Genomic DNA, 23,338 nt, shown 5'->3' with positions numbered 1-23,338 from the left:
AGAAAGTGAGACATCGCCTCTGTGAAGAGTAGGAACAGATATGGGGCCAGGGGACAGCCCTATTGATTCGATCTCTCCAGCCGAAACTCCTCCTCTCGCCTTCCGCCTATGAGAACCCTACTGGTGGCTGATCTGTACAGGCTAGAGACTCCGCGAATCCAAGCGTGGGGGAATCCCAACTTCACCATGGTGCCCTCTAGGAAATCCCAATCCACCCTATCATAAGCTTTCTCGAAATCCAAGAGTAGTACTACCAATCTCTGCCCACTGTGCTGAGCCCACTCTGTCGCCTCAAAGAATGTAAATACATTGTCTAGGATGCTCCTATCCTGGACAAAGCCTGTCTGTGTGTCACGAATGATATCTGGAAGCACAGGGCATAATCGCCTACCAATCATCTTTGCCAGTGCCTTATAGGCCACTGACAATAAGGTGATCGGTCTCCACTGGGAGAGCTCCAACCGGTCTCCCCCTTTGGGGAGAAGACTGATAAGGCCGTTTGAGAGACTCCGTGGCATCTATCCTAAGATAAAGATCTCTTGGAAAGCCCTCGGTAGGGGGTCCTTCACCACATCCCAGTAGGTAGTGAAGAAAGCCTTAGAGAGGCCATGCTCCCCCGGGCATTTCTATCCATCCTATGTATGGAAAGCCTCCTCTAGTTCCTTCTCTGTGAAGGGGGCTAGGAGGGAGTGTCCTATCTCCTCTGTGACAAGGGACGGGGTGTGATCCCATTCCTGTTGTATGCATCTCTATCCTCTAGCTGAGGCTGTCTCCTGTTGGAAGAGGCGCATGTAATAGTCGGTGGCAATCTCCATCACCTCATCAGGGCTAGAACGGGTCCTCCCATACTGATCCCTAAGGCTGCGTATGTGCTCTCCCGTGGTGTGGGGCTGGTGCACTTGGAAGAACTCCCCGCACACCGTGTCCCCCTTCCGCGCCCAAAAGGTTGCTAAAGTGCAGAAAGAGAACTCCGAGCGCCTGTCCTCTAGGCCCCAGCAATGGCTGCACGCGCGCGCACCTCCTGTGCGTGGAGGGTGGGGTCCCCTAGTGCCTCCTACAATAATCTCTGTGTGGCTGCAAGGTCCCGCCGGAGTGCTCTCTCCTGCTCCCAACACTGCTACCTGGCCTGTACGGTTGCCTCTTGGCAGATTCTGCTTGACTCGGCTAGGACCTCTGCAACCTCCTCTGCTATCATGTCCCTCCTGACCCACTCTTTGGTCCAAATCTGCTCTATCTGTCTTGACACCTCCTCCCTCCTATAGATCGAGTCAGGGATCCGACAGGATCGTGTATCTAGGGCGGATGCTGGGGGATCAAGTGTCAGGAGAACCGGGCAGTGATCAGATAACGTGGTGCCTGCCAGCTACTCAATCTGGCCTCCACGAGAGCCTTCCCACTCTCCCACATAAAACTTGTCCAACCGCTCCAGCAGGGCTCCACCTAGCCGCCTATATCCCCAGGAGGAGTCCAATGACCTCTCCCTCCTGTGGAAGACAGGGTCTTTCCAGGCATCACGTACTCCGACTACAAGCAAAAAGACCTCCCACGCCTCCTGCTCCTCCCCAGCCATGCCCTGGTAGTTTCTTACTCTGCCCTGCTACTCCTCCAAAGCCTCCAGGTTTTTGAGGTCTCCTCCAACAATCCAGGAGTCCACCTCTGGGAGTCTAGCTGCAATCTCCACCTAGAACCTGCTGCGTGCCCTAACCTCTATAGGGGCATAGACATTGAGGACTCCAATACAGGAGTCCCCAATATCCAATCTGATCCATAGAACTCTTCCTGCCACTATCGTCCCATGGTCTCGTACAAAAGTGGTGAGACTCGGACCAATAGAGGTGCATACGCCTCCGCTCCTACCGTGGGCACCTATGGTGTGCTCCCAGTAAGTATGCGAGTTGCTCGAAAGTACCTTCCCAACCCGCTAAGCTTGGGCGAGGGTGAGCTTGTGCTCCTGCAGAAGCAAGATGTCGATCCGCCTAGCAAGGGCAAGCTGCAACTCCTGCCGAACAATCAGCTTCCTCGAGCCACGTGCCCCACTCTAGTGGAGACCGTTCACATTCTAGGATGCAAGATGTAAGCTCATGGGGAAACCTGTGACTGACCGAGCAGGCATTTGTTTGGTGTGGATGCTACAGATGAGGAAGAGAGACTGTGAGGCATGCAAGTGCGCTTTGCCGCTGGTCTGGATGGTGAACTCTAGTCCCCCATGGTGGCCCTCAGCCGGACCATAGGGGTGATAGATGCTCCAGGTGGTACTATCAATGCATCTATCATCCATGCTGAAAAACGCGACTCTGTACATTGGTAGAAGCGGGCTGCTTGTGCCGGGGGCCACTCGATCATGTCCCTCGGTGCTCTCCATTGTGGGGGGGCTCGAAAGATAATGCTCAAGTGCGGGAGGTCGGCGCCAACCTACCAATTAATGTCCATCATGCAACCTGGCCACTGTTGTGCAAATAGTGCTAATCCTTCATCTCCCATCCACTGGGAGATGTGATCCGCCACCTAACTCTTCCACTCCTCCTCAATCTGTGTAGTCGTCCACTCCTCTGAGTAAGATGACTAAAGAAAAAAGGTGTAGTTTGGTCCATCCAGTGGTGCTAGTAGGCGGAGCAGGTGACGCGAGGGCAGGCGGCGCACAGGGAGCTGGCAAAGGGCCCTAGCGAAGGCGAGAAGGATGGGCGCAAGTGATGATGAGGAGAGTGGTTCCTGTCAATGGCGAGGGAGGGAGTCGCTAGCGAAGGCGCTGTACCAGCGGGACACAACAAAATGACGGGACGGGGCAGGCCGGGGCACAACGAACAGACGGGCAGGGGCACGACGAACAAGCGGGCGGGGGCACAGCGATGTGATGGGCAGGAGAGCTTGCGAATTTTTGTGTAAATGTTGTACATTATATTCCGACCTTTAATGAAACCGTATTGACATGAATGAACGAGGTGCAGAAATACTTTCTGCAATCTGTTGGCAATAATCTTGGAGAAGATTTTATATAACGATCCCATAACTGAAATGGGTCTCCATTGTTTCAAAGAGGTCGGAGAGGGAACCTTGGGCAACAACCTGATGACTGCAATCTTCCAATCTGAAGGCATCATACAAGACACCTGCAGACACAATCAAGTTAATGGGTCCTTAAGCAGTTGCACATGGGCTGAAAACAGCTCATTAGGAAGCCCATCCCATCCTGGACTTGTCCTTCGAGGCAAGTGAGACAGCACTTCTTCCACTTCATCTTCAAAAATATCAGCCTCCATTAAATTCACCCATTTTGGTTTGACCTGATTACTGACCAGGTCACATATGTATGTTCAAGCAGAGAGAACAGCATCTGAAAGAATCTCTTGCGGACCCAACAAGCCTATAAAAGTGAACAGTCATCCGAATAATGGAGGCAGGATCAGTCACCATATCATCTTGCCCATCCTTTAAGCGCACAATATTTTCCCGGGCATATTTCTGATGCAGACCAGCAAAAAATTGATGAGTTTGACAGTTGTTATCATGTAAAGCTTCAGCTCTGGCTAACAATTTGTATTTTGCATATTCCTCTTCCTGAAGAGATTTGACCCTGCCTTTCAGCTATTCAATGCAAGTGAGCAAGTCATCATTGGAATCCCCAGTCTGACACAAAGACAAGGAATGAACTAATAAAGATTGAGCATGCTACAATTCAGCTCAAAATGAGGAAGCATGATGAATACCATATTGTCGGGATAACGCTCGTGCATTATCCCTAAAAACCGCCCATGCTTCCATCCCTCTAGATAGGACCTTCGTGCTAAAAGAAACTATCAGTTGCCGAACACCTTCCAAAAACTGATTTTGCTGCAAAAAAGATTGATTAAACCGAACAGGCAAATGGGCAAGGACAGCCTTGAATGCATGAACAGGTCTGAGGCTCATTTCCAGGACCAAATGGTAATGATCTGACAGAATATGTGCTCTCTCTCTCTCTCTCTCTCTCTCTCTCTCTCTCTCATATTCAGGGGATCTAGTCATGAATCTCAACAAGGCTGTTTAGTAATCTGTAGCCACCTGTCCCACTTCCTGAGGACCCCCTGCTATGGATCCAGCAGCTCTTTGGAGTCTCCACACTCTTGTGTCTAGAGTTTTAGGCTATCTTTTATCTCTATGTTTCACAAGTTACACATTGATGCTTGCTTTGAGGACTATCCCCTTTGTACACCAACGTATCAACAAATATGGTTTCACAATGGAAAGGAGATGCTCTCAAACTTTGTGCTTCCAATTGGAAATTTTCAGACTTTTGTATCTCTTTATAGGTCTTTAAGCAATCTCTTCATGATCTCATTTACTTAAAGTGGTCTTACATCTTAACGCCAAACAAATTTCTTTATGGAGGAACACCAAGAAAAGTAATAGCTTTATTTTTCAATGTGCCATCACTATACTTTTCATTTCAGTTTATGTACAAGGAATAGTATTGCATCAATCTAAGTGTTCTTTTGTCTTTTTTGGGTGTATGAGCTCTTAATTCTTGCAATAATCATGTATTGGGATGCCCTTCTTCTATAGGGCTTGTTTATCATGATCCTTAACCTTTCATTATCATACCCTTCATTTTCATAATAGCTGACTTTTTAGTTTCATCATCCTTAATTCATATGATCCTTGACATCTTTTGGGCATGACACTTTCTCTTCCCCACCCCACCCCCAACCCCCCCAAAAAAAAAAACACACCCAAAACCAAAAAAAAAAAGGGAAAGGAATAAAATACCTTAACCTCTATAAGTGCAGCACCAATCTTCATGCCAAGCCTTCTATTGCTTGGAGCTGCAGCATAAAATGACCATTAAAAAAAACACTAATCTAAGCTAGTTTACTCAAGGGTGAGCTCAAGGGTGAGCTGCAGAATAAAATGAATAAAAATCAAAACATACTAATCTAGCTAGCTTGCTCAAGGGTGAGCTGCAGAATAAAATGAATAAAAATCAAAACATACTAATCTAGCTAGCTTGCTCAAGGGTGAGCTTATAATTCTTCTCAAATTTGTCACTTTCTTTGTCTTTAGATTGCATCTGCTCCTGGTGCTGCTGGTGTAAGCATTGCTCTTGAGAAGCTCATCTTGGCGGCAGAATCAGAAAGGTGAACCTTTTGGAAGTTAGCATGGTGAATTGTTACATGTTAGCCTTCAGATGTATGAGTTTTTGACATATACTTGCTATGCCTGCAAACAGTCATGAGCCAGATACAGGTGTCGAAGTACTTGTATGTTCAAAAGGTGGAGGGGGCTTACTGAAAGAAAGGATGGAAGTAGTATCAAAATTATGGGATGGAAATATCAAGGCAAGTATTATTTGAGTGTTTACTAGTTTGGATGCTTTTAACAGCAAACAATTTTACTGATTTTTATAATATTTGAAGTTAAAACAGCAGTATTGAATGCTAAAGTGATGATGTTCAGGCAGATTTTGTGCACTCTCCTTCACCAAGTGTCACTGAACAATATGAATATGCAAATGAACATGGAATTAAATGGCTGGTCATGATAACGGAAGCAGGTTTGACACATGGAGACATAAAGGTATCACCGTGGTGTAACTTGAACTAGTTTGCTCATTGAAAAATCTTTTGCTAAGAACATTATGTGCAAAGTGTAGTCAATGTGTAGGTTAGCACTTTGTACTTAAGAGCAGTGTATATGTTTGCAAGGTAAATGAGAAGTATGTCTCTTCCAAAGGACCATGGATCCTCCATCTTATCTCAGATCACTCCTCGTGGAAGTTACTATATGTATATCCTCTACAGCACCTATGTTCTAGACCTATTTATAAAAATCCTTATCTTTGAATTTTTCCTGAATAAAACATAATCCTTTTCTATTCAATCTATAAATAACCTCTTTATATTACACCCTTCTGTATGTAAAAAATGTATAAAATTTGTATTTTAAAAATACCTTATTTTGAACCCACATGATGCACACATATATTCATGAGTACCTTACCCGAGGATCACTCCTTCTTCTTCCAATTTGGAGTGCTACTCACTATCTAAAAACTACGATCGCGCATCCGTGATTTTACCAATCCTTGTTTTTGCATAAAATTCCCCAAAAATGATTGAAATCCAATTGCTTTTTCTTACATGATAAGATGAAACACGTTTCACCAGAGATGACAAACTGTGTTTTGCTAATAAAATGTTTCAACATACAATGTTTCATCTATCCATTGCAGCCCAAGGGGGGAAAAACAATTTCTATTAGAATAATTGTTATCTGTATTTTAAATGTGTTATATTCCATTTCATGTGGCGTTTCACTTGGGGGCTACCCAAGGGTGAAATATTTCATGCTGAAACACAATGTTTCAGGGGTAAAATATTTCACAATTATCTTTATCCCAAATTTTTAGGAAAGCGTCTCTTTGTCTCCTTTGCATTCAGAGTCACCACGTAACCTCTCCCATCTCCCGCTAGAGAGAGAGAGTCTAATCTCTGTCCAAATCATAGAGAGTCTCTACAATGATATAATCATAAATCTATGGCATGACTGCATATTGCAGTCCAAACATAACAAGCACTAATGTTATTTATCAGCCCCACCAGATGTGCCAATGACCCTTATTTTACTCTTAACTGTGAGAAATTTGGCATGAGGATCTACCCAAAATTTGGTGTGAGGATCTACCCAAAATGTGGCTCAAGATGAAAACAAGTAGATTCCCCTAAAAATTTGTGTATCTGCTTGCAAGGCCTCTATCCATGACCCAAGCTATTGTCCCTAAGGCACTATCCCCATCTTAATGTCTACTTTCGCTCACTACATTTGACACAAGCTACAACAAACCTATCCCAATAAAGCCCAATGTTGATTATCAATGTTTCCATGTGACAATTTAGAAGTCATCATGTTAGGCCTCAACTGCTTTGTGACACAGCCACCCATACATCGTTAGAAAACCATCTCTTAGCACAAAGTGCTCATGCATGTGGCCATTGCAAAGCTAATCATATACATTCACAAAATCCAAATCAACAACATACTTATGCTCTTCAATGGAGAATAATAGCAAACGAATCTTTCATAGCATCTAGTCCAATGTGATATACCATTTTGGCAGTCGAAATCTAACACTTATGTGACAATGCATCAGCTACCATATTCTCTTTCCCATCTATGTGCACAATCTAAAAGTGAAATATAGATAAGAAGTTGGCCCCTCTCATGTGCTTCTCAGATAACTTAGTTTTAGTTAAAAAGCATAGCAATGTTTGGTGATCCGTCTACATTGTGAAATTAGCCCCTAAGAGATGGTGTTTCCATGTCGAAAGTGCATGAATTACAACTAGCAACTCTTTCTCATTAACCTACAAATTCCTCTTTAGCGGCCCTGGCTGATTGCCTGCCAGCAGAAAGCTCCCCATGAGATACATCCAAGGCTGGGTGCTATACGACGAAGGATGCGGCATGTACCTCTCCACACGAGCCGCACCGCCTCACATGACCAAAGGCAATGCTTTGCTGTTTCCAGAGGCTGCTGTGTGCAGCGCATACAACCTCCCTCCTTCTGCATCTAGACAAAACAACTTCCCACCGCCAAGCCTCCATGTGCCACCAGCCATAAGAAATACGATACCCTCCTCGGCCTTCAACTATCCCATAGGCGGCGCCAAAAGGTCCGTCGGAAATGCCCCGTAATGCCATACTCTGCCCAGTGCCTGCTACGTGATGGCGCCCAATCCATATCCTCCTGCATCAGTACGTATCTGCCAATCTTGGCAGTGTACTCCAGGAACCTCAGTGGCTTCTTGGCGACCGCTCTGGCCGGCCATAGCTACTATCCCGGGTCCCACTCCAGCTCATCAAGTGGCCTGCCCTCCCAAATCCAGAGGCGCCACTCCCTAAGCTCCTACCAGAAGACAAAAGGGTCCAACCGCCATGTCTTTCCCTGAAGGCCAATCACCCAGATCCTCCTTCATGAAAGAACAGTCATCCCCTCATCTTGCTGCCCTTTGTCAAGGGCCACACTCCCCCCCCCCCCGTACAATGAAGAGGATCCCAGGTGGAGCGCCGTCCACTCTACTTGCCACCTATAGGGGGATGCCTGTTGGTGAAAGCCTAGCGGCCCATACCTCCCCGACTCTCATCTTGGGGAAGTAAGCCACTCCTGAGGTATTGCTACATCTATCTCGCTTCTCCTCAGCTCCACTCCTCTCTGGTAGCTTGATACTCGCTACAGCACCTCTTCGTCCACCATCCTGTACACCTCCCGCCATACCTTGATGGCACGAGCCGGGCGAGCCTCCTAACCAGCCCACTCGATGTGGGGGTACTCGCCAATCTGTGCCCCTTCCTGATCCTTGACTTGGGGATTTTAAATCACCGGCTGACAGTCTATCTCCTCCTAGCAGCCTGGGGGGTCTGGATTAGGGCCTTATGAAGGCCCTGCCACACACGGAGCAAGTTTTGTAGGAAAGGTGATCTGGGCTGACATGAAGATCCATCTCAGGAACGGCCTCCACTCCTTGCCAAGCCTTAGTCTACAATCCTGAAAACCCTCCTGCAATAGGACCTTCCAGGTCTGCCATCTCGATGTGAGGCTGCGGACAACCAGTTTGCCCAAGAGGGCCATACTTTGATACTCTAGGTCTATGATCCCAAGCCCTCCCTCTGATCGATGCCGTATGATGGTCGCCCACGCCACCTCGGCCCTAGAATCCCTGGAGCCATCTAACCCGGACCAAAGAAAGTTCAGCACTAGGAGGCAAAGCTGTACTACGCAGGATGAGGAGAAGCACCAACACGAGGCGATGTACCAGGCCATCGCTAGGAGGACCTGGTTAACCACCAGGGCTCGGCCGGCTAGTGAGAGGCGAGCCGTGCTCCAGTAGGTCAACTTCCTCCGAATAGAATCAAGGACTGGAAGAAACTGCTGGGCGGGAGTGATGTCGAGTCCCACCTAGAACCCTAGGTACTGAACAGTCTGCCCTCTACTCACCCATCTAAATCCCAAGTGGACGCCCCACTCCGTGCTAGAGTCCGGGTCTGTGAGGAAGCCGACTGACTTTCGCCAGTTGATTTTCACTCCTGCTGCAAGACAAAACACCTCAAGAGCCAGCCTTACTCTCTCTAGCATCAACTCATCGTCTTCTATATAGAGTGTTGTATCATTTGTATACTCTGAGTCTAACAACTCAGTCTCCTCTCTCACTGGAAGTCGAAGGCCGCATAATCCGCTCACACGTGACCTGAGGAAGTGAGACATTACCTTTGCAAAGAGTAGGAACAGGTACAAGGCCAAGAGGCAGCCCTGTCGTACCAATCTCTCCAGCCAAAACTCCTCCCCACTCCTACCACCTATGAGAACCCTATTGGTGGCCGATCTGTAAGTGCGGAGATCTCGCAAATCCAAGCCTAGGGGAAAATCAATCTCACCATGGTGCCCTCTAGGAAGTTCTAGTCCACCCTCTCATAAGCTTTCTCAAAATCCAAGAGTAGTACAGCCAGTCTCTTCCCACTATACTGAGCCCACTCTGTCGTCTCAAAGAAGTTGAATACATTGTCCAGGATGCTCCTATCCTAGACAAAGCCTGTCTGTGTGTTATGGATGATGTCTGGAAGTAGGGGGCGTAGTCACCTACCAATCATCTTTGCCAATGCCTTGTAGGCCACTGACAATAAGGTGATTGGTCTCCACTGGGAAAGCTCCAACTGGTCTTCCCCTTTGGGGAGAAGACTGATAAGGCCTGCCGAAAGACTCCCTGGCATCTATCGTAAAGTGAAGATCTCCTAGAAGACCATCAATAGGAGGTCCTTCACCACTTCCCAGTAGATAGTGAAGGCGGCCTTAGAGAGGCCATCCTCTCCCGGGCATTTCTGCCCGCCGTCCTGTGTATGGAAAGCCTCCTCTAGTTCCTTCTATGTGAAGGGGGCTAGGAGGGAGCATCCCATCTCCTCTGAGACGAGGGACGGGATGTGATCCCAGACCTACTGTCTACATCATTGCCCTATAGTTGATGCTGTCTCCTGCTGGAACAAGCAACTGTAGTAGTCGGTGGCAATCTCCATCACCTTGTCTAGGCTAGAACGAGTCCTCCCATACTAATCTCGAAGCCTACGTATCTGCTCTCCTAAGGTGCAAGGCTGGTGCACCTAGAAAAACTCCCTGCACATTGTATCTCTCTTCTGCGCCCAAAAAGCTGCTGAGGTGCAGAAAGAGAACTCCAAGCGCCTATCCTCTAGGCCAGCAATGGCTGCTCATGCGCGCACCTCTTGTGCGTGGAGGGTGATATCCCCCGGTGCCTCCTGTAATAATCTCTACGTGGCTACAAGGTCCCACCTAAGTACTCTCTCCTCCTCCCAGCTCTACTGCTTAGCCTGTATGGCTACCTCTTGGCAGATTCTACTCAACTCGGCTAGGACCTCTGCAACCTCCTCTACGATCCAGACCCTCCTGCCCCACTCCTTGGTCCAAACCTGCTCTATCTGTCTCATCACCTCCCCCCTCCTATAGATCAAGTCAGGGATCCGACAGGATTGTGTGTTTAGGGCAGATGCTGGGGAATCTAGTATCAGGAGAACCGGGCAATGATACAACGTGGTGCCTGCCGACTGCCTAATCTGGCCTCCACAAGAGCCTTCCCATTCTCCCAAATAAAAACTGTCCAACCACTCCAGCAAGACTCCACCTAGCCGCCTGTAGCCCCAAGAGAGGTCCAACGACCTCTCCCTCCTATGGAAGACAAGGTCCTCCAGGCATCGCATGCTCCTACTTACTGCCAGTAGAAAGACCTCCTATGCCTCCTGTCCTCCCCAACCATGCCCTGGTAGTTTTGCCTCTGCCCTGCTGGTTCTCCACAGCGTCCAAGTTGTTGAAGTGTCCTCCAACGATCCAGGAGTCCATCTGTGATCTCCACCCAGAACCTGATGCGTACCCTAACCTTCGTAGGGGCATAGACATTGAGGACTCCAAGGCATGAGTTCCCAATATCCAATTCGATCCATAGAACCCTCCCTGCCACTATCGTCTCGTGGTCTTGTACACAGGCGGTGAGACTTGGGCCAATAGAGGTGCATACGCCTCCACTCCTACCGTGGGCCTCTATGGCATGCTCCCAGTAGGTGTACGAGCTGCTTGGGAGTACCTTCCCTACCCGTTGGGCCTGAGTGGGAGTGAGCTTGTGCTCCTGTAGAAGTAAGATGTTGATACGTCCAGCAAGGGCAGGTTGTAACTCCTACCGAACAATCAACTTCATGGAACCACGTGCCCCACTGTAGTGGAGACTATTCACATTCCAGGATGCAAGGTGTAAGCTTATGGGGAAACCTACGACTAACCGAACAGGCATCTGTTCGGTGTGGAGGCTGCTGATGAGGAGGAAAAACTATAGGGTATGCAAATACGCTTTGCCGTAGGTCTGGACAGCTAACTCCAATCCCCCATGGTGGCCCTCGGCCGGCCAGAACATAGGGATGATAGATGCTCCAGGTGGTACTATCAATGCATCTATCAGCCATGCTGAGAGTCGTAACTCTGTACACTGGTAGAAACAGGCCACCTGTGCCAGGGGCCACGCGATCACATCCCTTGGAGCTCTTCACTGTGGAAGGGCTCGAAAGAGACCTCAGCACCAGCCCACCAGTTAATGTCCATCATGCAACCAAGCCATTGTTGTGCAAACAGTGCTAGTCCTTCTTCTCCCATCCACTGGGAGATGTGATCCGCCACCTGACTCTTCAACTCCTCCTCAATCTGTCGTTGTCCAATCCCCTCAATGAGAGGACTAAAAGAAAAAAGTGTAGTTTGATCCATCTGGTGGTGTTAGTAGATGGACCTTGTCCCTCCTTGACTTACGAACCACGAAAATCCCCACCTCTAGAGGTAGTGGAAACTCTCTGTGCTCCGCAACTCTCAAGTAGGACCATGGGCCACTACGGAAGAACTTCTGTGGCAACGACTATGCGTGTCTCGGGAAGGTGTGATGAGCAGGAGTGGCAAATGAGATGGTGGCTGTGTGGGAGGGGAAACATTGCTGGTGTGAGGAGGATGTGGGTGTGTGTGGCTCATCATCTCCTGCGGAAGGAGGGGGGATGGGTGTGGGGGGGATCACCTAAAACGGGTACGGATCAGGGAGGGGTGCTCGGCAACGGGGGTGGTGAGGGGGAAGAGGATCGAGGGATGGTGGGATGGTCAAAGGTATGTGGCGAGTATGAGGGGGGGCTGGTGGCTTTGGAAGGGGGAGGGGCTATGGGCCGGGTCAGTGGAGGGAATCTGGGAGGTGGGGGGTGGGTGTGGGGGCTGTGGGATCTCAAGTGGGGTAGTCTGTGGGGCGGATGATGGCTGTGGGAGACTGCAGTCCTACCGGGTGAGATGCGGGCAAGGGGGGCTACGAAGTGCTTTGCTAAGGGGGCGTCACTCGCTCTCCTGCTCCCTGTTGTCGGGGCTATGTCTGACCCTCTCTGTCGTCTCTAGACCCGTGTGAAGCCGTCGACAATCGAGACCGAGGGGGGCAACATCACGTCGCGATGGCGGGAGTATCTTTTACTAGCTAATCTAAGGAAGTTTTGTTTCTCACACTTGCTAGGCTGCACTTACCTTGTAGGGTGGCTTATTAGGAGAGCTACTTCTAGGGATAAGACCTACGCCATGATCTTCTAGCCTTTCAGGTGGTAGCTGCCCCAAACCAAGTATGCTAAAAGGTGATTTTTCATTGTTGTAGAACTGGTAGCAGTTGATACAACAAAAATAGAATCCCCTTTTTAATTTTATATCCAAAGTATGGGCCATGCCCTTACGCTAAATAGTGCTCACTTCAACTTGTGAATCAATCACTACATGCATATGATGGCACTAAGGCACACCAAGCAAGACATCATAGCTCTCAAGCAATGCAATAAAAAACACTTTGTTGTTCACAAATCCTTGAAGGTGTGGTTGGCTCTGCATGGCCCTTGCATACCATATCAACTTCTCTCATGGATTCCATCTCATCCTCTTTAATGCCTAGATAGGCTACCATAGCCGTGAAGAAAAAGTTGACTCATGCCCCATTATTATAGAAGATTAATGCATGCTAATCTCTAATTTCTACGTAACTTAGTAGCATTATCCTTGGACAAAAATCATCCACACTCTTCAAGGGAGATGAGAGAGGATGTAGGGCAGCTTCGAGGGAATGAGGAAGAGAAGAGAGGCTTTTCTATGAATGTGGGATTCAGGCACTTTCTTCCACATCGTCCCTCGTACGGCTTGGCATTACAACCCATCAGATTGGTTGTTCACACAACCATTGTATTTGTGATGTACTTAGTTACTTTTCACAGAGTTCCTTGTACTTTGTATTTTACCTCAAGTTCGCCAAGGTGTTATTAATAGAAATTTATTTTCTTGGGGGAAAAAAAACTTAGTAGCATTATCATAGGGCTAATCACTAACAACATCAAGCACCAAACCAATGGACATTTTGGGCTTCTTTCCCTTGGAAGCTCCCTAATTTTCTAATTCTCCAACTTACTACCTATTAGAACAATCCTTAGCCATGTGACCCTCTTGCTCACAAACAAAGCATTTATTTGCAACAGTTAATTCCCTGTGTTGCACAACTGTTTCCCAGCCTTGTCCTAGCAATTTTGGCTTCTTTTCAACCTGATTTTAGATCTACCCCTTTTCTTGGCCCTTGAACTTTTTATTCGGTTTCCTATCCGTGTCTTGAAAACCCAAATCTTTCCCATGCAGCAATGCATCAGTTGTACTAGTTGTTTCTATGAGTGGAGCATAGCTGCACTTGTACCATGTACGAAAGGGTTCATACTATATGTTATTATAGACACCGTATCCTACATATTAGTACCATAAGGTACAAGCTTAATCAATACTTCTTTTCCAATTTGATCCACCCTTTGGGATGAGTTAAATGCTTCTTATATTAATTTGATTCTCTCATGGGACTATGTTATCTAAAATAACATCGTATGTAAAAAATCTTAAGGTACCATTTATATTGCATTTTATCGTACCATATTGTATCATACTTTTTATGCAACCATAGAGGTAAGACATGCTAAATATGGTGGATTTAATGCAAAAATCCCTAGTTCCTTTAGGCGGCCCACATACATACTTTTCCACTTGCTCATGAAGAGGAACTTGACAATAAGTTATTGGCAACAAGGCATCCCAAAGCTTCTTATTGTACCACTCCAGATTCTCCAAGCTATCATAATGTCCACCGCAAATGTACCAGGGACAGCATGTTGGCCCCAAAACTAGTGCCTCTCACTGCTCCAATCATTTGTCTAGATCATCTTGTGAACTCTACTTAATTGCAAGTCCTTTTCCAATGGTGACCATCCTCCTCCATCTTGAAAGTTGATATCTTGTCTTTTCTATTCACAATGACTTCAAGGAGGATGTCCCCTCTAGGGAAGAGACCAATGGAGGTTTGACAAGTGGTTGTATCTTTTCTCCACTCAAGAGGTACTCCCTTTGTGACGACCTTTATCATAGCTTTGGCATCCTAGAGACTATGTAGTCTATGCCTTTGGATCTCCTGTGACAATTCCTGGAATGCAAATCAATCTTCCCAACTATGGCAACAACCTATAGAGAGAACTTCCCCCCAATATTGATAAGTTCTCTGTCCAAGAGTGTGGCTTGAGGATGCTTTCTCTTCTCTTCAACCATCATCAATGGTAGCTGGTGGAGGGAAAATGAAACAAATCTTCATGCTTTGTGATAGTAATTACAAATCTGACCTCAAAACTCCTCTCCACGGCTTTGGTCCAAATGTCTTGGAAGATCTTGTGAATGCTAGGCTGCCTTGGTCCTTCATATGTAGGTGTAATAGATTGAATCCTCCACAATCTTCCAATGCTCCTCGTATGGAAGGAGACCCCTGACAATGAGCTCAACCAATTAGGCTCTGCTCTAGTTGTTTGCATCTATGATCCCCAAGCCTCCTCTAGATCTAGGTGGTATAATGCCATCTAAAACCACATTTGCTTTGGTCAGGCTTTCATCTCCTCTTGATCAAATAAAGTTCCTGATGAGGTGCTTGACCTAGACAATGCATGGTCTAGAGAATTCCAGCAAGAAGTGATATACCACATGGTTGCAGGAGCCTGTTTGGAAACTGCTACTCTTTTTGCTAATGAAAGCCTTGTTGAGCTCCAACTAAGGAGCTTTTGTATGATGCTCAAAAGAAGAGGTGTCAACTGCTACTCTAAGTGACATCAGTCCCCACATGGCACTCAAGATATGTCAGTGTGTTCCCACAGAAACCCAAGTTAAATCCTAGTGTGATTGCAATTCCGGCTGTCAAGTCTCACATACCCATTCATAGGACTTGTGCCAATTAATTAAGACACTTGTTGCTGTGCAAAATATTTACACTGCTGCTGTAAAGGCCCTAAAGTTGCTCTCATCCCTCTCTAGACTGTATTATTGTCTACAAACTCCACATCAAGGAGCTCTTTCAGCTTAGGGATGGCCAACCTGATGCCTCTAATATTGGTGGAACTGCCTATCAAGAAAGAGTTCACGGCCTCTGTCACAAATAGAAGAAGAGGGCTAGTGGGCACCCATGTCTCACTAATCTTTGGATGTTGAATCTCTCTCCTTTGGCCCTGCCAACAAGAACCTGGCAATGTCCTAAGGAATAAAGGGTGGAAACTCCTTTGAGCACTGCTTTGGGAATCCCATTGTCAGCATGGTGCCCTCCAAAAACTCCTAATCCACACGGTAATATGCCATCTTGTCTAGAAGATGAGGTCTTGCTTCCAGGAACAAGCAAAAGCAGTGGACTCCAAAGGGTGAAGATGTTGTCCAAGATGTCGCACTCTCAGACAGCCTATCTGGGTGGGATGGATTATATTTGGCATCAATGGGGCCAGTTTGAAGCTAATCACCTTTCAAATAAAGTGATCTCCACTATGTTATGTCCAATCTATCCCCACTATTCTTGGAACTGAGATTGATCAATCCCTCAGTCAGTCTCTCTGGGATATCCCTTGATGCCATAATCTCCTGGAAAGTTGTGGTGAGGCTTGAAGTGATAAGATCCCAGTAGCTCAATAAGCATCTTCTCCTAGACACTTGCCTGAGGGCAAGGCTAGAAGTGCCTTCTTGAGCTTCTTCTCTAGAAAAAGCACCATCAGATGCTTGCTTATCCTATCAATGATCACCCTTCTAGTGCTTGTCATACTATCTCTTTGTCCCTCTCATAGCCGAGGGCTCTAGTCATGGATCCTAGCAAAGCTGTGTAATACTCCGTAGCCACCTGTCCTGCCTCCAAAGGCCCTTGTGCAATGGGTCCATCAACTCTCATGAGGCTGTATCCAGTCTGTCTAAAGTTTTTTGGCCTAATGATGTGAATGAAATCTCTATCAATTCTATCTCCCAACTAAGTCTAGAAGGAAGCTCTTGCATCAAGTGTGTACTCCGATCTTGCTTCCTTCATGGCAGAGATGATGCCTCGAGGGCTGTCACTTAGTCCCTGAGGGCACACTCTATGTGCAGAGTGAAGCAAATCAATGGGAAGGCATTGGCTGTTGGTATACAGGGGCTGCACACTAGTCCCCTGGCGGTGGTGGAGGCGGTGATGGACAGGCTGTCTCATCAACATCTTGCTAACTCCATGTGGCTACGGTGCTGACACTTCCTAATCAGCTCATACTGGCCCCTGCTGTGGTGCTTCCAAACCCTGGGTAGAGGTTGTGCAGGGGAAGGGGAGATGGAAGCAGCTTGGGCAAGGAAACAGATGAAGGCTGCTAGGGTGGAGGTGGAGGCTGAAGACACTACCATGTCTGGACAGAAGCGAGCACCTGGCAGGACCATTGCTTTTGAAGGGTGTTAATATTCTCACTCTGGTCTAGGGGTGATCCTCACATGTGCCCAGTTAAGAATAAAAGAATGGCTGCCTTGTATATCCTTTTAAACCCATGTTACTAGAATAATATCTTGTGAGCCAATTTGAGAACAACTCCAAACCTTCTGAGCTTTGGAGTGGTCCCACAAGTATTGTTGTGTTTGCAATTACAATAATAGCCATCTCTGGCAAAGTTCTTGGGAAGGAATCACCACATTCATAATCCTCTTATTGAAAGATGAACAAGCACTAGTCTATGTTTGTCATTACAAAGTTGTCATGATCAAGCTAGTAACTAACATGAAGTTTGCACTTTTTGAATGCTGGGAGTGCAAGGAATACAATCCTGCATTAGTAATGATTCACCAACTGTAGCTAATCCCATAATTTTTGCTGTGTAGGAGAAATGAAATCTTATTTTGCTTGGATCAGTTCTTGGATCTGATGTCTTCACTGGTAGTGCAGATCGTTTGGCTCGCACTGAAGTCGCTTTCTTTGATTTTGTTTTTTTTTGGGATTTTTTTTTTATAATTTAGTTTCTGGTACACAAGCTCATAGATACATGAATACAAACTTACTAGTGCACCATCTAATGTTGTGAGAGTAATAATACACCAATATCAAATTTCGACTCTCTGTGAAGAAGTTATGAGTCATTCTGTGACGTGATTTACAATCTATATGGATCAATCTGTTGCTGATATTACCTTCAAATATTACATTCACAGGTCAGAAATATGGAGTCGCGTAAGGATGAGGATGTAAGCATGGAAGAGTTGGTAAAATTCTTCACAGATATTGCTGTGTCATCGACAACCAGGAGAGGTCGAAATTTTTCAGGAAAATGAGTTCAAGATGACTCGATTGTGTATTGTACCAACCTGGTCATGTACTTCAACAACCATCTTACTCTTACTGCATCTATATTATTCAGTGATATTCCGAATCAGGACATTTGTTATCTGCTGCACTTACTGCTTGTTAATCATTGGTCAGGTCACTGTGGAGCAGAAAAGGAAATGGCTACAAGCACGGAAGCTTGGCCGCTCTTATAACATGTAGGATCTAGATAGAGATCACTTATCGTTACAGGTTCATAACCATTAAATTACAGGTACTAAGTCACTAACCACCACTTACAACTTTTTATATCTAGTTAAATATCAATGCTAACCTGTTGAGTGCTTTTTGCAAACTGCATCATGGATCAGAATTGCCACAGCAGATGCAGAGTCCAGACTGAAATGGCAGTGATTATACAGATGCAGATTTAGCTACAGCCATCACTTACATGCAGAGTCGAAACAGAAAAATGCCAATGATTATAGATACAGATGCAGCTGCAGCCATCACTCAAATGCCGAGTCCAGACAGAAAAATCAAGGGCTATACAGATACAGATGCAGCTACAGCCATCATTGAACTCCGTGTATCATGTAGAGTAATGATGTTGGACATGAACAAATTTATTTATGAGTATGCTGTATGATAATCATTCACAGATGACAGATGTGGGAATCAGATAATACATAGATGTTTGGCCCTCTTCAGCAATATTACAGCGAGGCTATACTGGGAGGTAGAAACCTAGCGCCTCGATGTAGTTCAGTGCAATAGCCACTGTTGTAAATGGTAAGTTATTTGGCTTGACAGCCAACTTTAGCACAAGTCCAGCAATTTGGAGCTTTCAGCCACAATAGCTCAGAGAAAGTGAAAACATTTGAAATGACTTCATGCCTCAGAAGATTTTTGTCGTTCATAGAAGACATAGAGTTGGCACTTGCTTCTCTCTTGCTAGACAACCCATGAGGTGTGCTAGATGTACTTAATTATGTAAAGCTCAGCACTATTGCTTGCCCTGAGACTTCAGCCACATGAGCTGTTGCTTCAGCTTCTAAGCATCCTCTCATCATTTCTTTATGAGCCTCAGAAAAAGGACATTTACATGTTGTCTATCACTTTACATGAAGGGTTCTGTCTGATACAGGCTATTGTCTATCACTAGACATGAAGGGTTCAGTCTGATACATCTGTAATTTTGAAAGTTCAGATTCCATCTGGCATTTCTTGTTTGCAGTATGCAATGCCTAGAGGCCTTCTGTGCATCTGGCACAAAGTTTTTTGTTACCGATAGAGCTCATGATGATTGTTTGGTACCTTTGAGTTACTTCAGCGGCCTTTTCCACCCCCCTGATGTGTGCATGGTGTATCCTGTATCCTTCTACCAAGCAGCCAACCAATGAGAAGTTCCCTTTTCATGTTTAAATTACCAGGTCTACAAACAGTCAGATGCTTGATGTCACATATGGTGCAGGGAACTCATTACATGGCATATTTGGAAAGCATTAGATTCAGGCTAGTATCTATCACTTTACATCAAGGGTTCAATCTGATACATGTTTTCAAAGTTCAGATTCCATCTGGCACTCTTTGTTTCCCTAGCCTTGGTCACTGTATATATGATGGATGGAGTATCGGTTTGAGTCCCTAGCTTTGATCACTGCATGATGGATGGAGAGCAATGGAGAGGCCCTTGGTCTCCATGGTTTTTGGGAGGATCAAATGTAAGGCTTTTATTCCACATGAGCTTTGATGCAAGGCTTTTCTCCCACGTGGAGAGGCCCTTGGTGTCCATGATCTTTGAAGATGAGATATAAATCTTGTCCCACATTGCTTGTGGTAGAGGCTCTTACCAAATGAGTATCATTCATGCATAGCTTGTGGGAGCTATCCAAACATCGATATCACAGTTGGCCCTTGAAGTGTGATAGCTTGCCAATTAGGAAGATGTATCATGCTAGCAATGCCCAAATATCAGCTTGGTTTGAGTTACATGGCTTTAACATGGATAAACTACCATGCTTTCAATAAGAAAGAACTATTAATGTCTACAAAAGACCAAGGTGGCTTATGAGACCTAAACAAATGGTACAACTTAGATATGATCGTATCATGGAGTATAACTTTGTCAAACTAGCTCACATTTGAAAGTGTTTGAGATTGTCAAGACCATGCTATCTAAACTACTATAAAAGTCTAAGCAAAACTTACTAGTAGTAGTCATTGAAACTTTCAATGTCTATTAAAATATAAAAAGTGACAAGAAATATTATAATCCTAAGAAGATATCAAATGAATGGCATGACAAGATTCATATGATCATTGATATCCATGTCATTAATATTGATCTCATGGGTTGCAAAAAAATCTCTACCATGTCATGGGTGAGGTATCTCGAACGTCACCTTGTGTGGTGGGTGGTGATGACCTAGATTTATTAGTTTTAAAGGTTGTGGGCCCATCTTCCAAGAGGTTTGGCGTGTATCTCTTTGCCTAGGACCATGGCTCGCTTCAATGTGACTTTTTTAATGATTATCTATCGCGACCTAGAGAATCAATCTCCCATAGGGGAGTGGGGAGGTTCCTAGTACTAGTACTTACCCGTAGAAAAGAACTTGGTCACAAGTATCTTCCTAGAATAACCAAGTGACCTTATCGTTCTCTCTCCTCAAGAGATCTCCCTATGATATCAAAGATATAATACAATAAACAAATTACAATTATGTATATTGCATGAATGAATATACATGTTATTAGAAGGTGTATGCATATAGCTCATGAGAAGATCAACTTGCATAGTGTATTGAAAAAGTTTACATGTAGTTGTAATGGAAAAAGATGTTACTCATAGCCCTAGGCTTCATATTGATGCTCATAGAAGTCTAATGTTTGTATATATCATCATCACACATGTGAATAGTGACCCTAGGTAGAGACTTAGGAGCCATGGTGAGCATTTGGGACATGCATATGATGCCAATCAATACACATCGAAGTAGAATGAGGTTGAACCACATGTCAATGATGGTGTCGCCATCTCCACTCTTATAGCTAATGCTTGTAAGCTTTAAAGGTTTGGAGGGCCATGCCATTGACAAATATATAAATTATGGAGATAAGGTAAGTGTTAGGTTGAGAGGAGCCAATGAGGATAGGGGGTGTAGTATGGAGGATAGAGCATATGTTGATGTTGAGGGTTATGGCCATCAAAGAGGTGGACGTTGAGAGAGAGCCACATGGAACACTCAAAATATCCTACCCAATATTGGAACATTAAGTGGTCCAAGTAGTGGGCACATAGAGCGCATCAAGCTACCTTGCTACCTATAATTTGAAGGTGCTATGGGTTCACTGGTTCTCCTTAGCCATGATACAAAATTAAGTGGATCAATGATATAGGATAAGTTTGGTTATTAGCATGAACTAATAAACCCATGCTTTACTATGTAGGTATAGAATGGATGAATACGTGCAAAGTTTGTCAATGCTTAGAGATTGGGCAATAATCCATCCAATTTTATGAATGCTATTGGGTAACTTGGCTTCCTATACAATTGTTACCTGAAGCAATTATAAGTTAGTAATCATCAATTAAGCCTTGAACTCCAGTTTAAAGTGTACACCTATCAAAAATTGGATTTCTCAACATAACCCAAACAATAATGCACATACAATAGTATTCTCTATGACCAAGGTTTAGAGCCACCTCATCCACATTGTCAACACTTCCACATGTTAAATATAGCTTACATTTGTGGTGATGAATTGATGATATTTCAAGTTGAATTTTAGCGAACACGTGTAGCCCAAACTATAGAGTTATTTTTGTTTGCAAACCATAAATTGTGCCATTTGTCTGATGGGTGGCTCTCTCTCTACTCCTCAATAAAGAACAACTTGCTATGGGTGCAAGAGTTGGGAAAATAGCTAAAATATTTTGGCCATAGGGAAAAGTGGATGATAGGTGAGAATTTATTCATCTTCAAGCTTGTGGTTCTCATTGCCAAGTGTCTTTGTAGCCAAAATGGCAATGTGCAAGAGGGCCTTGCCAAGATTATCCATTGTACCTTGATGATAAATCTGTGTGTGCAACAACTACGTATTGCTTTTAAACACTTGCCTTTCCTTCTTTCCAAGGAGGGAATAGAGGGGAGAGCATGAAACAAAGAGCTCAAGTAGGGGATTGTGTGTGCGTGCATGTGTGTGCATCCACACATTCATGTGCTTTTAAATATTGACCTACTCCCTCTTAGCCAATTGCAACCCCTTACCTGATGTGACTTGCTACTCTCCTTTTGTATATGTGAAGGGCTTTGTTATATGATGAGTACCACCTCTATGGCTTGAGCCCTCTCTCCCATGTGCATTTTTGATTGCCCAGCCCTTCATCATCTAAAAACCCAAGATAGGGTCAAAAAGAGATGAGAAACTGCATGCTTTTGCAACAAACCCTATCTACTTTTATAACATTCTAGGGCTCCTCCTCTATAGGGGATTTTTTTGGAGAGAGAGAGAGAGAGAGAGAGAGAGAGAGGTTAGCCAACGTGGAAATAGTACTAGTTGACAAAGGATTATATAATCAAAATCTATCATTGTGGAAATGAGTAGAAACCTTCATTGTGGAAACTGGAAATTTGCACCAAGCTATCATGGAGATATATGAGTAGATCATTTGTAGCCATCATGGAGAAACCAAAGAAGCCATCATGGAACATCATTAGTGTTGTCCTGAAAATAGTGCGAGGTTGGGGTATCACTGACAAGGAAGTTAGTTCACGCATCAAGCTAAGCAATGCAAACTTGCTTGAGCATGCCCATTGGATTGGTTTACTTCACAAGGAGCTAGTGGTAACAATGTTATTGGAAGTGTAGGTGTAATTAAAAGTTAAGACAATCAAGAGAAATACATAGTGAAAGGGGAAAGCACAAGGAGAAGTTCTATAGAAAAGTTGTAAGAAAGTGGGGAGAGTGAGAGAGAGGTGGGGGAGGGGGAGGAACGACAAGAAAGGTGCTTGCACTTCCTGTTGAATTGTGCAATGTGAACATGCCAAGTTGTGACCCATGGTGTTGAGCCTAGGGGTTTTCTTTCATAATAATAATAAGGTCACAAGTAATGGAACAAATTGAAGTCTTTTAAATTAATAGAAACCAAGTTGTCTTTGGATTTTGGGCAATGATAGATGTGAACCACGCAAATGAGGCACCTTATTAATATGATTGGGATTGTATGATTTGAAATGGACTGAATGTCATCATTACAACCACCACCACAACTAGATGACCTTTCATTTGAAAATAAGAATTTGGCTTTATTACTTTTAAAAATAATGGAAGCGAAATAAAAAAGAGGGTTTACCTACTAATACTCACAAATCTTATTTATATTCGGGCTACTTTTGACCTGTCTGATCCTACCAAATCAAAGTAAGAAAATTTAAATGAGATGTCAAGAGACTTGGTGTATATGGCCAAAAGACACAAGGTCTCGGGAAATAATAGTTTGTAGTATAGAGATATGGATTAGCTTGGTAGTGGATGTCGTTGTGCAGTTTGCTTGGTGCGGGCCATGAGGTGGATTAGAAGAGAATAAGAAGAGACAACAATAGAAGTATGAAATAGGAAATGGACTAAAAGAGCTCTATTTGTATGAAACCTAGCCTTTA

General features: G+C 44.9%; 1 protein-coding gene across 6 annotated transcripts in view; it reads left to right on the top strand.

The window, feature by feature from the left end:
- The window catches only part of GCN2 (protein kinase family protein), a 323,601-nt gene extending 303,895 nt beyond the window's left edge, over positions 1-19,706 (top strand). The window contains exons 25-30 of one of the 6 annotated variants that reach the window (XM_087682047.1): positions 5,038-5,111; positions 5,204-5,316; positions 5,435-5,550; positions 17,564-17,724; positions 17,832-17,949; positions 18,047-19,706. In XM_087682047.1, the coding sequence (XP_087538173.1) occupies positions 5,038-5,111; positions 5,204-5,316; positions 5,435-5,550; positions 17,564-17,683 (423 nt within the window). In that variant the 3' untranslated portion in view covers positions 17,684-17,724; positions 17,832-17,949; positions 18,047-19,706. Of the gene's footprint in view, positions 1-5,037; positions 5,112-5,203; positions 5,317-5,434; positions 5,551-17,236; positions 17,292-17,563; positions 17,725-17,831; positions 17,950-18,046 lie in introns of those variants that run through there. The other 5 variants (XM_087682045.1, XM_087682046.1, XM_087682051.1 and 2 more) reach the window with 5 other exon arrangements.
- Positions 19,707-23,338: the final 3,632 nt, after the last annotated feature.

Source organism: Lygodium microphyllum, chromosome 7 (genome assembly GCF_053477565.2).
Source record: "Lygodium microphyllum isolate KBCC chromosome 7, Lygodium_microphyllum_v1.1.10, whole genome shotgun sequence".
Lineage (NCBI taxonomy): Eukaryota > Viridiplantae > Streptophyta > Polypodiopsida > Schizaeales > Lygodiaceae > Lygodium > Lygodium microphyllum.
Note: the sequence above shows the minus strand (reverse complement) of the source record. Positions and strands in the feature narration are given on the sequence as shown.